Raw genomic sequence first — 16812 nt, forward strand, 5'->3', positions numbered from 1 at the left:
CAATAACAGCCATATTGGTATCGCCCAGCTTTCCCTGAAACCGTTTTTAACTAAGATACTGCTGCCTAAATTAACTTAAGATATATATATTTTTTTATTCTTAGGGACATTTCTGGGTTTTCCTTTAAAAGGGTTGGCCCATCTGGGACATTGGTGGCATATCGCTAGGATAGGTCATCAGTATCAGATAGGTGCAGGTCTCACCTCAGGGAGGCCCCGTTCTGGAGACAGGAGCGGGTCCCAGAAGTGAAGGAGGGCATGCTGCGCTTCATTAAATGCTATTGGAGTTCCAAAAGTAGTGAAGTGAGCATGCTCGGCTGTTTTCGGGAGTTCAATAACGGTTTATGGAAAATGCACTGCGCAAGTGAAGCCACCTCTTAATTGACTGTTATGAGACTGCCAGAAATGGCCGAGCCAGTGCTCTGCTATTTTTCAGAACTCCCATAGTGGTGATTGGAGTGTGGCTGTGCATGCATTGCTACTCTCTGGTAATTTTGAGGGCACTGTTCTGGAGATGGGAGCGAGTCCCTTTTTAAGGCCCCTTTGTATGAGCTGGCACAGCAAGCGATTAACAAGAAGAAAATTGTATATTCCCAATAATTGCCTGCTCTGGAGATGGGAGCGGGTTCCAGAGGTGGGACCAGCACCTATATGGCATTCATGGTATATTCTAGTAATATGCCATCAATGTCCCAGTTGGGCCAACCCTTTTAAGGCCTCTTTGTATGAGCCGTCAAAGCAGGCGATTAACAAGAAGAAAATTGTATATTCCCAATAATTGCTTGCTGTGTACAGGAGGTGACAGCCGTATTTATATGCAGAAGTCATCTCCGCTAGATTGATCGTTCGTTCCCATACACATTTATTGTTTCTGCACTGTACCTTTACGCAGGGCAGTTATTGGGAGTGAGTGTTCCTAGGGATGCTCCATTCTGATAATTGCCCTGATCATTTGCCCATGTAATGGAGTCTTTAACCACAAATGGGTAGGAAGTGCGACAGTAGTATAAAAATAAGTAGGTCCAGATGGCCTGGCTACACTTCACACTTCTGAATGTGAATCACGGAGACACATGCGTTGCTGGATACAGCTTTAACGTTGCAATCTTTTTGTCACTCTTGTTCCAACAGGAGAAGGATGATCTGAAGAGGGCTGAGTACATGCTCCAGCAAGCAGATGGACTGGGCTGCAGGCAGTTTGTTACTCCTGCTGATGTTGTGAGCGGAAATCCGAAATTAAACATGGCTTTTGTGGCTAACTTGTTTAATAAGTACCCAGCGCTCACTAAGCCTGAGAACCAGGACATTGACTGGTCCCTCCTCGAAGGTGAGCAATGTTATCAGAATGAAAGGTCCTAGTCTCAGTACCAGACCCAATATAAGCCTAAGGCTTATATTAGATGTGTAGATCATCCAGGCGATTGTCAGGAAGGAATGCTTCCTTCCCGACAATCTCCTGCTATTACATGCAGCGATCTCCTCCACAGTATGGGGAGGAGCGATCGCTAATGGCATTGCTCATCCCCATACACAGCACGATCTGCCACCGCCAAAAGATTACTTATAAACCTGTCAAAAGATTCTAATTACCTGATGAATGAGCGTTTGCTCTGCATTTACTTTGCCTGATAATTGTTAACGAGCGCTTATAAGAACGCCTGTTAGCGATGATCTGTACAAATTATCTTCACATCTAATATAAGCTTTATTCTTATTAAATGGAGTTGAGCTGCAATATCAGACACAACCCATGGACAGGTTCTGCACGTTTTTTGGAAGAAAGCAGCCATGTTTTTCTAATTATAAAAAGCACTATCCTTTTTTTAGTCCTCTTGAATAAGGCTGCAGAATCCAATTGAAGTAGGTCTTCAATAATTATACCAAGAAAGTTTTTACCAGGTCCACTCTGTTTACTTCTAAAACGGAGAACTGCATGATTTCCTTCCTGCGATAACTTCTACTTGAGCAAAATTCACACAAGTCTCAGTCAATTACTGTGCTTCAGCTCAAGCCAACTTTTTCCAAACAATCCCCTTCTAGATCTTGGCTCAAATACAAAAGTTAGGAAATCTAATAGTGAAGTACCATACTATAAACTCCAGGTTAAAAGCCACCCGATTTGATTACATTCACAAAGAATAACATGTCATGCGATTGTCATTAAAACCATCAAAATAGACTTTTCACTCCAAAGACCTCCAGACCTGGGTTTTGCACTTCTTTCTCAAGGGCATAACTGTCCATCTGGCATTAATACTTTAAATACCGCCCCCTTTCCTCACTCAAAACTCATGAACATATTAACAGATTATCCCAAAAAGACCTGGGCTATTATTCTAAAACATAACTTTTACTCAATATAATTGAGTGTACACATTACTGTTAGCAACGCGGTGAGATATGCCAAAACAAATAATACGACGTAACCAAATGCACCTCCAAGCCAGTAATTCCAGAATAGTAAATGGAAAGATCTTTCCCGACCTGGAGTAACAAGATGTCTCATGTCTTTGCCAGGTGCCGTCCTTTATTAACAATGGAGAAGCGGGTGCTCTAGTCTGGGTTACTTAGATGATGACTGGACCTATAAGGCCCTAGCTAAAGTCCCTACTTGATTAGTGGGTAGGGGGCTAGTGGTCCCTGCCGAACAAAATACAGAGCACCCGCCCTGATAGGGGCGACCCCGTCAGGAACCTGTCCCTATATGGGGCCTAAACCTCAATCTGTTCCTCACTTATGTCCAGACGTGCCATGTTTCGTCCCACAGGGGAACTCTTCAGGGGCAATAAAAGGGAAGAGTGCACTTTAATAAAGGACAAAAAGTAACCAAACAAAAATGGGTTCAAAGATGCCCAAATGGGCCACACTGTCTGCTCATATGTATAAAGCCAAAGACAGTACCACTAGGAATGTGAGGATTTTTGATCTAACATACACTTCCTAGATAGAGAAAAACAGGACATTGGTCCTATCAAAAGCTAAGCAACAGTGGTCCAGTCATAATGGGTAAGGAGGGGGAGAAACAACACAGTCCACTGTCTAAGTAACTGACACAAGAGCACCTGCTTCTCCATTGTTAATACATCTTGGTAATCCGGGTCGGGAAAGATCTTTCCATTTGCTATTCTGGAATTACTGGCTTGGAGGTTCATTTGGTTATGTCGTATTATTTGTTTTGGCATATCTCACCGCATTGCTAACAGTAATGTGTACACTTATTTTAAATATATTTAGTAAAAGTTATGTTTTAGAATAATAGCCCAGGTCTTTTTGGGATAATTTGCTGATATTTGGAGAGACCGTACACCTGTTTGTTGCATTTGAAGCACAGGTTTCAGTATTTGTTGTTGTAATGGTCATATTAAACATAAAACATATTTTTTCCCATGATACCCTGAACACTCCACATTCGAATTACATTTCTCATATTAAGGTACATGCACACGTTCAGGATTCATGTGCGGAGAATCCGCACTGAAATCCGCAGGTGTTCGCAGGCAAGTCTGTGCGGTCAATCCGCATTCATTGATGCGGATTTAGTGCGGATTCGGTGCGGATTTTCCGCATGCGGATTTCACTAAGTGAATGAAGAAAATCCGGTCAGGAAAAATAAAATAAATTGACATGCTGCAGATTTTAAAATCCGCGCGGAAAAAATCTGCATCATGTGCATTGAGAATTTCAAATTCTCATAGAATACAATGACCTACGGTGCGGATTTTCCGCACGCAAATCCGCGGTGAAAATCCGCACGCAATCCTGATTGTGTGCATGTAGCCTTAAGGCCCCATTCACATGATCGTATTTTTGGTCCACATGCAACACGGATGTCATCCATATTTTATGCGGACTGCAAAATACATTGGTCGTGTGAATGCACCCTAAATCTTATTATCAATGTTTTATATTTATTTACTTATTTGCATTTAAATATAAAACATTTTTAATAATTGTTGTAAAGGGAATCTGTCGGCTCTTTCAAGCTTATCTAACCAATGACATGGGTTTAACATCATCATAACTATACTATAATTATGGCTGTCGCACTTTCCGATTGTTAGAAGTTTGTGTGATATGCTAATTAGCCTACCAAGTGCTCGGCGGGTGTGATTAAAGGTTGCTGGAGCCCAAGCCCACCTCCATGAAGAGACCAAGTCGGCCTTTACACAAGTTTCCAGTGCCGCCCCCTCCTCTGCCACGTCAGAAGCTAGCCAAAACACCACCCGCCTGCCCGTCCTGCCGAAATCTCACACATGTGCGGAGCAGTTGACTGGCAGATTTTGGAGAGACACAGGATAAGCAACGGTGGGACTGGGACCTTGTGTAGAGGTGGACCTGGGCTCTTTTTAGAGAGGGACTTGGGCTCCATCAACCTTTAATCACACTCCATTTGGCACTTAGTAGGCTTATTAGCATATCATACAAACTTAATTTTCTGACCATCAGAAACTGCGACATCCATAATAAAGATAGTTAGTTATAATGACATTAAACTGACGTTTGTTAGATGTGCTTGAAAGAGATTATAATCTTTGAGCCAAGATCTAGAAGGGGATCTGTTCGGAAGAAGTTCACTCAGGGGCCATAGTGTTCGACTACGATGAAATGTTTGCCCAAGCAGAAGTTACTGCAGGAAGGAGATTGTGCAGTTCTCCTTTTTGGCATACTTCTTTCAAAGAAAAGGGGCAGCGTGGATCCGGTAAAAAGTTAGTGTTTTTCTAATTGAGGCCAACCCTTTTAATGTATGATTGCTTGGGGTTCCAACTCTCTCCCCCTCGGACCCTCACCAATCTGCAGAACGAATACTCAATGGGGAAGATTTATCAAGACTGGAGTTCCCATATGCCAGTCTTGATTGCCCTGCGCTGGAGTGAGATGCACTACTAAGAAGCAGATGTCTCTTAATGTATTAGGCGCAATCTCAGGCACTCCACGTACCAGAAATGCAAATCTGCGCCATCCTAGGGTTGAGCAATAACTTATGTTGTAGTCAATCCGGTGGACTGTGATAGGCCCTGACAGTCACAATATGGCATAGTTTGCAACTTTTTTCCGCCACAACATTTTGATAAATGTCCGTCAGTAGTTTTTTCACTGCAGTACTGGACAGAGCTATACAAACGTTGATGTGCCAGCTAACTGGTACTGAACAGAAGAGGCTGCACGCTCCAGCAAGTGCCGCTGCCCCTTCACTTTGCTGATTTTGCTGGTCGATTATCCTAAGGATAGCCTATTAATGTAAAATCCTGAGGAACCTTTTTATGTTGAAATATGCACACCAGATAAAGTAGGCCACTGGTTCTTTAGAGCTGCTGTAATTAATTGCAGGACTAGTACTGTGGAAAAGAAACCTCATAGCATTGATTGGTGCTTCAAACATACTTGCCTTTTGGTGCGATCTATTGGAACCTTCTGGTACTGTATGGTCCTCATTTTGGTCCGATAGACCAGCCAGGTAGATCAAAAACCCATGTGCTTTTGTCTTACGGCTGAAGTCAAAAGTGCTAGAAGTAAAAAAAAAAAAAAAAATTAAAAAAGCCAATTAATGTCAATTTGATATTTAATGTATTCATTTTTGGGTTTTCAACATGGACATGTGCAGGATTATTAATTCAGTTGTCAGGCTACATGATCTATAAATGGTTTAATGACTTAAAAAGGAATCCATTTTATTTTCCTTCCCCTTTTCAGGAGAAACTCGAGAGGAAAGGACATTCCGTAACTGGATGAACTCACTTGGTGTGAACCCCCATGTGAATCACATTTACAAGTACGTTTCTGTGGTCATTCAATGTGTTCTAATGCTAGAAACACACATGTCCATATATCTCTGGTAAAAGCAAAGTTGGTAGCAAAAGTATGGTAACCAGCTCCTGCCAGATCATACGTGGTATACACATGTGTGAGCTCAGCGGTATATATGATCCTACATTCCAGCGGTGGTTCTACAGACCAGCGATACCACATCCCAACCATTACCAGCTCAGTTTGCATCCTTCTTCTTCAAGCTCCTAAAGACAGTGGCCCACATTTACTGATGTGCCTGGGCTTAGAACTTGTTGTTCAAATACTTTTATTAGCAAGAGCCAAAATAAGCACTTCACATTAAGAATAGCCCGAACATAAAACGGGACCGCACAAAATGTCATCATACAGGTAGGTAATCACAATAAATGTAAGCATATATCATGTAAACATGAATATGAGCAAAGAGATAACATAGGATCCCAACATCAGAGTAAAAGCATCACAAAGACCCAGTTGTGGGAAAGCAATATCGAGAGCTCCCACCTAGGACGCACAACAAATGTAAACGGACAAGACAAGCAAGACAGGGCTACAGGAGGAACAAAGAGAGGAGGTGGGTGGGAGGGAGAGGGGGAAACCCCTGACCAAACAAGTCGAGGTAGAGAGGACTGTGTAAAGTATATTTTGATTAGGCGTGCCAACTACATGCGGGTTAAGATCCAATGGGGCGAGCAGTCTTCCTAGGCTTAGAACTTGTCCAAAAGTGGCACAACTAGGGCTTCTCCGATTTAATTTTTTTTTCCCAACTCTCTCAATGGTGGGAAGGTAAAAGGGCTTTCCAAGACTTTAATACTGATGACCTGTCCCTTGGATAGGTCATCAGTATCTGGTCAGTGAGAGACCTGGGACCCCCAACGATCAGCTGTTTGAGAACGCAGTGGCGATCCTGTCTGACCCCCAGAGGATAGGTCATCAGAATTAAAGAGGACCTTTCACCTAAAAAAAAAATTTAAACTAAGACTATAGCGTTACTTACATGCCCCCATGATTTCTTGAACATTCATTCTTTTTTCATTCTGTGCCCCCGTTTGTCCGCTATGCCCCCCGGAATAATTCCTGCCGTTTATGCTAATAAGTCAGCCTCAAATGGGCTGGCTTTAAAAGTTCTCCCGGTCTATAGACGAAATCGCTCCAGTTCTCTGAAGTCTCGTGAGAACTGGAGCGTCTTCTCCCTGGCTAAGAGCGGAGCGCGCTGATTGGATGCGCTCCGTGCCAGGGAGAAGATGGAAGGCACGACCGGGAGAACTTTTAAAGCCAGCCCATTTGAGGCTGGCTCATTAGCATAAACAGCGGGAATTATTCCGGGGGGCATAGCGGACAAACGGGGGCACAAAATGAAAAAATAATTAACATTCAAGAAATCATGGGGGCATGTAAGTAACGCTATAGTCTTAGTTTAAATTTTTTTTTTTAGGTGAAAGGTCCTCTTTAAAGTCTCCAAAAAATCCCTTTAACGAGAAGGGGAGTAGCTTTGCTGGAAAGGGGTGTGGCCTAATATGCACTGTTTTGTGCCAAAATTCTGGCATACAATTCTATCTCAAAGTAATCCGTCCAATAGTTGGTATAGAGTCAGTGTGTCTGTACTGCAGCACATTCATCTTCCAGCCTGAGGCCCTGTGATAGATCTAGTGCAGATCTAGACAGCCAGTCTAGGGTTACGCCATCTATAGGATTAGTAAATCTGCCGCAATGTTTGACAAAGTGCAAGAACCCCGGAACACACAGATGGGTGTCTCTTCCTTTTGGAGGAGTCTCTAATTTGCATGTCTTCATACACTGCTGGACCTTTTCTATGCTATAAACAGTAGGACAGAAGTTACCCTCTGCTTCAAAAAATGGATTTGGTCATTTACTATCCAGAAATACACCTATATTAGGTGTATTTATGGTGCATGTTGCGGTGCTAATGTTTGCGCTGCAAGCTGCGACTTTCCCCTGCTCATGCCAGGTCTGAAAAAGTAGGGCGCGGCGGGGAAGGGGATGGGTCTTAATAAATTACCCTAAGAGATTGACAGCTATCTCTGATCACAGTCAGAGGGCAGGGTGGCAATCACTGATATGACCTTCTCCTGGACTTCAAAGCCCAGAATGTGCAGGAAATTATATGAATGAAATTAATATATATAATCGGACAGCACTCCAGATAAAAAAAAAAAGCAATGGTGTTTATTCACCCATGTGGAAGGCAACGTTTCAGCTCATACAAGAGCCTTTCTCAAGCCTTTCTTGTATGAGCTGAAACGTTGCCTTCCACATGGGTGAACAAACACCATTGCTTTTTTATCTGGAGTGCTGTCTGCTTTTCGTCTTTATCTATACGGGGTAAGCAGCTATATCCCTAGACCTAGCACCCGCTAGTACTTGTTTCTCCAGTGCTGCGATCATTTCCCATATATAATATAATTTATATATATATATATATATATATATATATATATATATATATATATATATATATATATATATATATTATAATATAGTTTTACAGAATCTTTCCCTATAAAACTATATATATTTCGGTCTGCTCAGCTCCTCCTGCTCTATAACATGCTGCCTTCAGCTCAAACACCAAGTTCAATGTGACAGGTTCCCTTTTAAGATTTTTTTATTTTTTTTTCGCAGTGACCTACAAGATGCCCTAGTAATCCTACAGCTGTATGAAAGGATTAAAGTGCCAGTTGACTGGAACAAAGTAAACAAGCCCCCATATCCTAAACTTGGGGCAAACATGAAAAAAGTAAGTAGAAGCCAGATGTACAATGGGAATACTTTTATGATGAAATGCCCACTAATCTTTGGTTTTCTTTGTTTTTCTAGCTTGAGAACTGTAATTATGCAGTGGATTTGGGAAAACACACTGCCAAGTTCTCCCTCGTGGGTATCGGTGGGCAAGACCTGAATGATTGCAACCCAACGCTGACCCTTGCGGTAGTCTGGCAAGTGATGAGAAGGTGAGTGTGAGATTTTCCTATAAAAAGAGCACTTGTCAGCAGGAGCGACTCCATTATGTCAGGTATACTATCTGGTAGGGTCGATTCTTGTGACTAAAATGATGCCTGTCTTGTGGCAATTGGTTGTGGAGCTCCTGAGAAAGAGACTTTTTTTTTTTTTCCTTTATACAAATGAGGACTTTAGAGCACTGAGGGGCGTGGCCTAAGCACACAGTGCTTCTCCACTTTCCAGTGTTGGCCACACCCCTTTGTGTACTGAAACCCTCAGTTGTATGAAGAACAAAGGTATTTTATTGTCGAGAATGCTGCATCTGATTTTCACAAGACAGGTATCATTTCAAACAGCAGCTTCAACCCTTTCAGGTAGTATATCTGGTTTAATACGGTTGATCTTTTTGACAGGTGCCTTTTTAAGGGAGTTGTCTGGTTTAGAAAACTCCTCTTCAAATTCTGTTAAGAGTTGTGATGTAAAGGGGTAGTCCCATCTTAGAAATCCAAGCTGTGTACTGTTCTGTATACCTTACTTCTTCTCCACCCTGTGTCCTCATCTGTGTATTTTAGCCATTGCTATTGGTCACAAACCACTGCCCCAGTCCGGTAGTGATGACCTCGCTTGCACACTCTCTAGTGAGACTTTTTTAAAGGGAGCATGTGCATAGTCACTTTTCAGCAGGTCTATAGAAGTATATGGGCATTCACCATAGTCATGGAGCTGTTCTCTTCTACTGCACATGGCATTTAGCAGCTGGGGGAAGGGGCCCAGATGGCATCCCTTTTAATAGATGGTTACCTTGATCAAGACAGTCTTCTGTTAGCTAGAGTAGAGAGATTGTCTGTCTGTGCAATGCATACAGATGACAGGTCGTCCAGTGCGGGAGTGTGTTTTAAAATACAACTGTGTAATGGTTAGTTTCTCCTGCGGTGGTGCTGCAGGGAAATTGAACACTTGCTGCCAGGTTCTCATGCAGGGTATTGCTGGGGTTATAGCATTGTTACACCCTGCCATCATAATAACGTCAGGTGAACCTTATACAAAGTAGGCTGCCCCCGATAGAACATAGTATGGTTTTTACCTTGATCTATATATACCAGATTTATTATGTCAATGATTTTTCACTAGGTATACTTTCAATCTCTTGGAGGGCCTTGGAGATGGACAGAAAGCTAATGATGACATCATTGTCAATTGGGTGAACAGAACTTTGGCAGAAGCTGGCAAGTCCTCCTCCATTCAGAACTTTAAGGTAATGCCCATTTATTTAGACTGTACTGTATTTATGGGGGCCATGGTTACCACTTGATGTTGAGTAGACCTTCCTACTCCTATGTCACAGAGTCATGAAAGGGATTATGCCAATATTGACGTAAAAAAATGAAAAACAGACATCATATAGTACATGAGAATATCTTTCTAACAAAACTAGAAACTCACATGGATCCAGAGATCCCCCATTCATTTCTCCAATTGTTCTGCTAGATTTATTTCGAGCTGACAGCTCAGGGGTTGTGCCCTTTCTCACGGGGGCACGTCATGTTTGCTGCAGCTGGTAGCAATTGAAGGCTGGACCTGAGCATTTGCATCCATTCTTCAGTGAGGTGGACAGAGAAATTAGAAAAAGAGCAAACAGCAGGTGGTGAAAAACCACAAATGACCACGTCTTCTGAGAGTTTAAAAGTCTGTGATCAATGTTATCGCCGATTACAGACTCTTCCACCAGAGGTCTGCTATGTAAAACAGTAGACACTTGGCAGCTGTGGTGCCTGCTCAGCTGCTGAGCGGGACCATCTTTAAAGGGATTCTGTCATCAAGATTTTCAATATGGAGCTGTTCATATCATCCTCTCAGTCTCCATTATCTAATTAAAAATATACTAGTTACCTTACTAGCGTGCCCAAGGGGCTGTCCCTCCGGCCGTTTGTGCCCAGCCGCGCCCCTTATCTTGTAGCCCAGCGCCGCCCCACTGCTAATTATGCACTCCTCTCATCGCCGATGGTGCGCCGTAATCTCGCGCATGCGCCCTAATAAGGAGTGCATAATTAGCAGTGGGGCGGCGCTGGGCTACAAGATAAGGGGGGCGGCTGGGCACAAACGGCTGAAGGGACAGCCCCTTGGGCACGCTAGTAAGGTAATTAGCATATTAATAAAACCGATTTTTATCCAAAATGAAAGGACAGGTGGGGGTAAAACTAGTATATTTTTATTAGATAATGGAGACTGAGAGGATGATATGAACAGCTCCATATCGAAAATCTTGATGACAGAATCTCTTTAAAGACCTGGCATCGGGAGTACATGTATGCTTGGTGTTGTGAATGGGTTAATATAGATATTGAGCCATTGGATTCTGCCCAGATTGAGTATTGTAAAGCCCCTTACTCCCTCACCACAGGCTATGGTTGGTTATCAGTCTAAGCAGATTCTGATGTCATAGTTCAACTGGAGGGATGCACTGCCTAAATCAGTTTTCATATGTAATATGTAAATCCCACCTCAAAGCCTGTATCTTATCACACGTTATTTCTGTTCTTCAGGACAAATCGATCAGCACTAGTCTTCCTGTAGTAGATCTGATTGATGCCATCCAGCCGGGCAGTATTAATTATGACCTGGTGAAGTCTGGTACACTTTCTGATGAGGACAAACATGAGAATGCAACGTAAGTATTATTGAGGGGAGGGAGTGCAAAATCCTATACTATAATATTGTGCCATATTGAAAAAGTTGATTTGCAATCTTTGATTTGCATGTTTTTCATACAGCCATCAGTGGCAGAGCAGGGACGCCGGGTCTTCATGATATCTGGACTGGTTGGCTCACGCTGTGCATTGAACAGCTCCAGCGCTGTTGCTGTTCAATACAGGGTTTTAGCAAAATTGCCCAGTCGTTTTAGGAACGCTTTAAACGCTTTGCTGAGGGGATCTGTCACTAGTTTATGCTGCCCTTGGAAGCAAAAACTGGTGACCGATTCCCTTTTGGTGTGCTTCTGTCAGCAGGACCAGCCATAATGCCTGGTAGAGTTAACCCTCCGTAATAAATCCATACCTTTCTTCTCCCGATCTGTTGCTATGTTTTGAACAAATAATCGTTTTTAAAAATATGTAAATTAAGGTGTAAGTGCACTCACAGTGGGCCTAACTATGTGCTTCCCTGGACACTCCCCACACTACTTTATTTAGAAGTGAAGAAGATGGGCGATAGGCGGCGTCACAACCAGGTAAATTCCAAAATGTGGTTCTTTGAATGATATCTTTATTGAAATAGGCTCTTTACACGTAACACGTTTCAAGCCTGGCCCCCTTCTTTAGTCCAAGAAATAGCAACTGAAACGCATTACCTGTAAAGAGCCTATTTCAATAAAGAGATAATTCAAAGAACCACGTTTTGGAACTTACCTGTGTGAGACGCCTCCATCCCGCATCTTCTTCACTTCTGTTTCTCGACCTGGAACACCATGTCTTGAGGGATAAAGCCTGGCTGCTCCCGCAACTTCAGTATAATTACTCTACGGCTTTAGGTGTACAACCCTCTCGGGTAAGACTCTCTGACCTACAAACCCAACCACCCATCTTACGGTCCTACAAAATAGCGCTGCTCTGCTTTCTTTTTCCACACTACTTGAGTGATAGAACCAAGCTTTAATGTAGAGGTGAATGTGTCCAGGGTAGCCGAATGGAGGAGCTAAGGTGCACCAAGTCGTTAGGTGCACCAAGGATGGTACTAAGCCCTCATTTGCATATACAAAAAAAAACAAAAAACATTCTCCTACCAGCAGTAACGGAGAAAAAGTGTTTTTTTCATTTTAGCAACATAGTCTACCCTTCGAGGCATTATGTCTGGTTTGGTTGGGTTGATTCTGCTGAAAGATGACATTTAAATGCAAAGAAAGGCAGGGAATACAGGTTGTGTCTCTTCTGCATTTTTGATATGCAGTAATGGGTGTCAGACATTTATACATGAATGTATTGTACTCAGTCACATGGGGACAGATTTACTAATCCTATCTGAAATGACAACAGGAAGCCTAAAGATGCACCAGATTTATTAAATTGGCTCATTCTGGATGATACATTTGGTCTATCCCTACACATTTTTGTCTAACTTTACACCACACAACCTTTTATGTGAAACTGCACCATTTTCCACAAGGCCACAAGCCATTGTCGAATGAGCCAAAAAAAGAGTTCTAAAACGCATAATAAAATGAGGTGCAAGGCACATACGTCAATTTTTTGGTGCATTTACAGTAGCTTAGTAAATCTCCCCCACTGTTTTTGCAGTCACCCTGGTGTTTGAGGTTTGAGGTCTAATGTCAGTTCTTCGGTTCTTCTCTAGATATGCCGTGTCAATGGCCAGACGAATTGGAGCAAGAGTATACGCCTTGCCTGATGACCTCGTGGAAGTGAAGCCGAAAATGGTTATGACTGTGTTTGCTTGCTTGATGGGTCGAGGAATGAAAAAGGTGTAAATGTCACATTGACATCTGAGGGGTGTGACATCCACCAAGGGAGAGTGGCTTACAAATCCTGACAGTTCGGGGCCTTTTCGCACTGTTGAGAACTTTTTAGCGGTGGCAAAATTTTGCTTTGCAGCATTAAAAAACAAACAAAAAACAGTTCTCAGGAAGAAGCGCTGTACGCCTCAAGTGCTCTTTCCAAGCTGAACTGTCAAGATCACACCAAAATGCATTCATCCTTGGACCACTTGTGGCCTCCTGTTACTCTTAGATCTTCCTTCATAGTAATTCCAAGCAATATGGCTTTTATTTCTGGTCATATACAATGCAGTCTTAACCACCTACACCATAATAATGAACATCACATAAGATGTTGCATGCCGCTAGAAGGCTTGTCTACTGAAATATAGAGCGTTGCCCACTATGGCGGTCATATTGTGCCCAATGGGCATAACTTCATTCCATACTAAAACTGCACACATCACACCCGTGATGCCTGAGAGTTTACGTCAGAAAATATCTTAGAACATTCTTGGCTACGAAAGCCCTTTTATTATTAGGATCCATACATGGCGAAAGCATCAGTATGTTTTCATCTCGGCCGTCATCTCCTTCTGTCATTCCTGGTTAATATTGAATGCATTTTTGTCTGCATCTTGGTTTAAACTTCAAGCATTACCATAAAGAATATTTTTTTCCCTTTTTTTGTATAAGGCCTGCATGAACATTTATTTTTTGGTAACAATTTTTATTTAAAAAAATTCTATCTGCTCTAAAAACCGACTTGTTTTATCTGGAAATGCTGGGTTCATTTGTGCCAGAGACCACACGCTGCACATAAGCGGTATGTTTGACATGTTCACATCAAGGAGAAGTGGACGGAAGGGCCAAAGAATTAACATCTACGTTAACATCTCTATTGACATATACTTAGGATATCGCTTTGGCAAACTGTTTGCTAGACTTTTAAGATCATGCTGCTGTTTTATGCTGTGGATGAAGATAATATGGAGGTAAAGCAGAATTCAAATAAAGAAAATGTTTTGGCACTTCGCTTTTTTGTGTAATTTTTTTCCTTTTTTTTTTTTCTCTAGTTGACATCTACCACCACCAACACAGTACATTTTTTTCAGTCTCTTCAATCCCCTGCAATCCATTGCATATTCTCTCGTGGTTGTCCTCTGTAATGATGTCTGTAGCACTGTGCGTGACCACTAAGTCCACTGATTGCTGCAATCACTTGCTGAAGTGGGACGTTAATGGCGGGCAAGGAACCACTGGAGCATCTGCACTTCTGCTTTGGATCTGCAAGGATTGAAGAGCAGGGCTTTTTTCTTTTCCTCCAGGGTTTTTAGGTAGCTCCTTTAAAGGGGTTTTCTGGGACTTAAAGGGCATCTGTCAGCAGATTTGCACCTACGAAGCTGGGTGACCTGTTGCATGTGCACTTGGCAGCTGAAGGCATCTGTGTTGGTCCCATGTTCATATGTGCCCGCATTGCTGAGAAAAATTATGTTTTAATATATGCAAATTAGCCTTTATGAACAAAACCATGGCTCCACAGCTGGGGGTGCTGAGAGTAGGAAAACCAGAGGTACCATATGGATAACCTATACTATGGATAGAGCATCAATATTTAAAGGGCATCTGTCAGCAGATTTGTACCTAGAAAACTTGCATGCATACTTGGCAGCTGAAGACATCTTTGTTGGTCCCATGAGTATATGTGCCCGAATTGCTAAGAAAAAATGTTTTAATATATACAAATGAGCCCCTAGGGGCAACAAGGTGTTTCCATTACACCCAGAGGCTCTGCTCTCTCTGCAACTGCTGCGCCCTCTGCACTTTAATTGACTTTAGGAGAACTCAAGGCCAGACATGATGAGGTTTTCACTGCCTGGTTTTGTCAATCAAAGTGCAGAGGGTGCAGCAGTTGCAGAGAGAGCAGAGCCTCTGGGTGTAATGGAAACAAATCTGCTGACAGATGCCCTTTAAATATTGATGCTCTATTCATAGTATAGGTTATCAATATGGTACCTCTGGTTTTCCTACTCTCAGCACCCCCAGCTGTAGAGCCATGGTTTTGGGCGAGCACTATGGTCTCTTCTTCATCCTTTGACATTGCATGCATTTTCTTACATCTTGGGCAGACTAGATGGGCCAAATGGTTCTTATCTGCCGACACATTCTATGTTACATGGCATTTCTTCCGTTCAGTCCCATTAAAATGAATGAGTTTGAGCTGCAGTACCAGGGAAGCCCCTATAGAGTGTGTACGGTATACTATAAAGAAACCACAACGCTTTTCTAAACACTGCAGCCCCTGTGGTATGTATAATGGGGAAATGATTGTGTGGGCACTAAAACTTTGTGGCACTAGTATTGTGTGAAGCACCAAAAGGGGGCTCTGTGTAGTGGCTTGGGAGGTACCAGCAGAGATGGGTCGTAACTGGAAGAAGTCTTCATGGAGGTCTGGGACTAGATGGAGAAGAAAAAGAAAAGCAGACAACTACAATAAGAGGAAGGAATATACCTCACCTGTGAGCCACTGAATGTAACTGCACTGAGATCACTGTTCATTATGTAGAAATTGTATCTCTTATTTGATGACTTCATGATTTAGATATATACGATCATATATAGGTATACACATAGGTAAGCCTGCTGTTTTAAAAGTTTCCTTAAGACATATGGGCGGTCATTTATTAAGACCGGCGATTTATATGCCGGTCTTAATACCCTTGCGCAGCCGTGCGACATGGTTTAAATTGCTGACGTAGTTTAAGACCATTTTTCATGCCATAAACTAGCGTCGAAAATGATAAATGGGACGGGGCGGCCCGCTTTCTCCCCCTCACAAGCTATCCCCTCTTTTTCCATCACCTTGGAAAAGTGGCATGAGTGGGGAAAAGTCACTCATTTTGCCGCAAAACCTCTTTGCAACAAAATCTGTGCCTTAAATACGCTAAAAACTGGCATATATTTCTTAAAGGAAACCTGTCACCAGGATTTTGCGCATAGAGCTGGGGACATGGGCTGCTAGATGGCCACTAGCACATCTGCAGTACCCAGGTCCCATAGCTCTCTGCGCTTTTATTGTGTTAAAAAAAACGTTTTGATTGATATGCAAATTACCCGATATGAGTCCTGTATCCAGAGATGAGTCAAGCGGAAAGGAGCCCAGCACCGCCCTGCGTCCTCCGAATCTCCTCCTTGCTGGCTGACGTCACAGAGCTGGAGCGCCGAAATCTCGCGATGCGCGAGCTAGCGCATGCTTAGTTCGTTCCCTGTGCTGATGCCAGTACAGGGAATGAACATGATGCCGACACTGCGCATGTGCTAGCTCGCGCATCGCGAGATTTCGGCGCTCCAGCTCTGTGACGTCAGCCAGGAGGAGATTCTGAGGACGTGGGGCGGTGCTGGGCTCCTTTCCGCTTGACTCATCTCCGGCTACAGGACACATATCAGGTCATTTGCATATCGATCAAAACAGTTTTTTAACACAATAAAAGCGCAGAGAGCTATGGGACCTGAGTACTGCAGATGTGCTAGTGGCCATCTAGCAGCCCATGTCCCAGCTCTATGCGCAAAATCCTGGTGAC

At 42.8% G+C, this 16812-nt stretch overlaps 1 protein-coding gene across 1 annotated transcript in view; it reads left to right on the forward strand.

Moving 5' to 3' along the window:
• Positions 1 to 14262, forward strand: part of LOC122946017 (plastin-3) — a 53924-nt gene extending 39662 nt beyond the window's left edge. Inside the window, exons 11-17 of the mRNA XM_044305297.1 lie at positions 1132 to 1327; positions 5692 to 5770; positions 8431 to 8545; positions 8626 to 8759; positions 9880 to 10003; positions 11292 to 11416; positions 13093 to 14262. Coding sequence (XP_044161232.1) covers positions 1132 to 1327; positions 5692 to 5770; positions 8431 to 8545; positions 8626 to 8759; positions 9880 to 10003; positions 11292 to 11416; positions 13093 to 13225 — 906 coding nt within the window. The 3' untranslated portion in view covers positions 13226 to 14262. The remainder of the gene's footprint in view (positions 1 to 1131; positions 1328 to 5691; positions 5771 to 8430; positions 8546 to 8625; positions 8760 to 9879; positions 10004 to 11291; positions 11417 to 13092) is intronic.
• The last annotated feature ends 2550 nt before the right edge of the window (positions 14263 to 16812 follow it).

Source organism: Bufo gargarizans, chromosome 9, assembly GCF_014858855.1.
Source record: "Bufo gargarizans isolate SCDJY-AF-19 chromosome 9, ASM1485885v1, whole genome shotgun sequence".
Classification (NCBI taxonomy): Eukaryota; Metazoa; Chordata; class Amphibia; order Anura; family Bufonidae; genus Bufo; species Bufo gargarizans.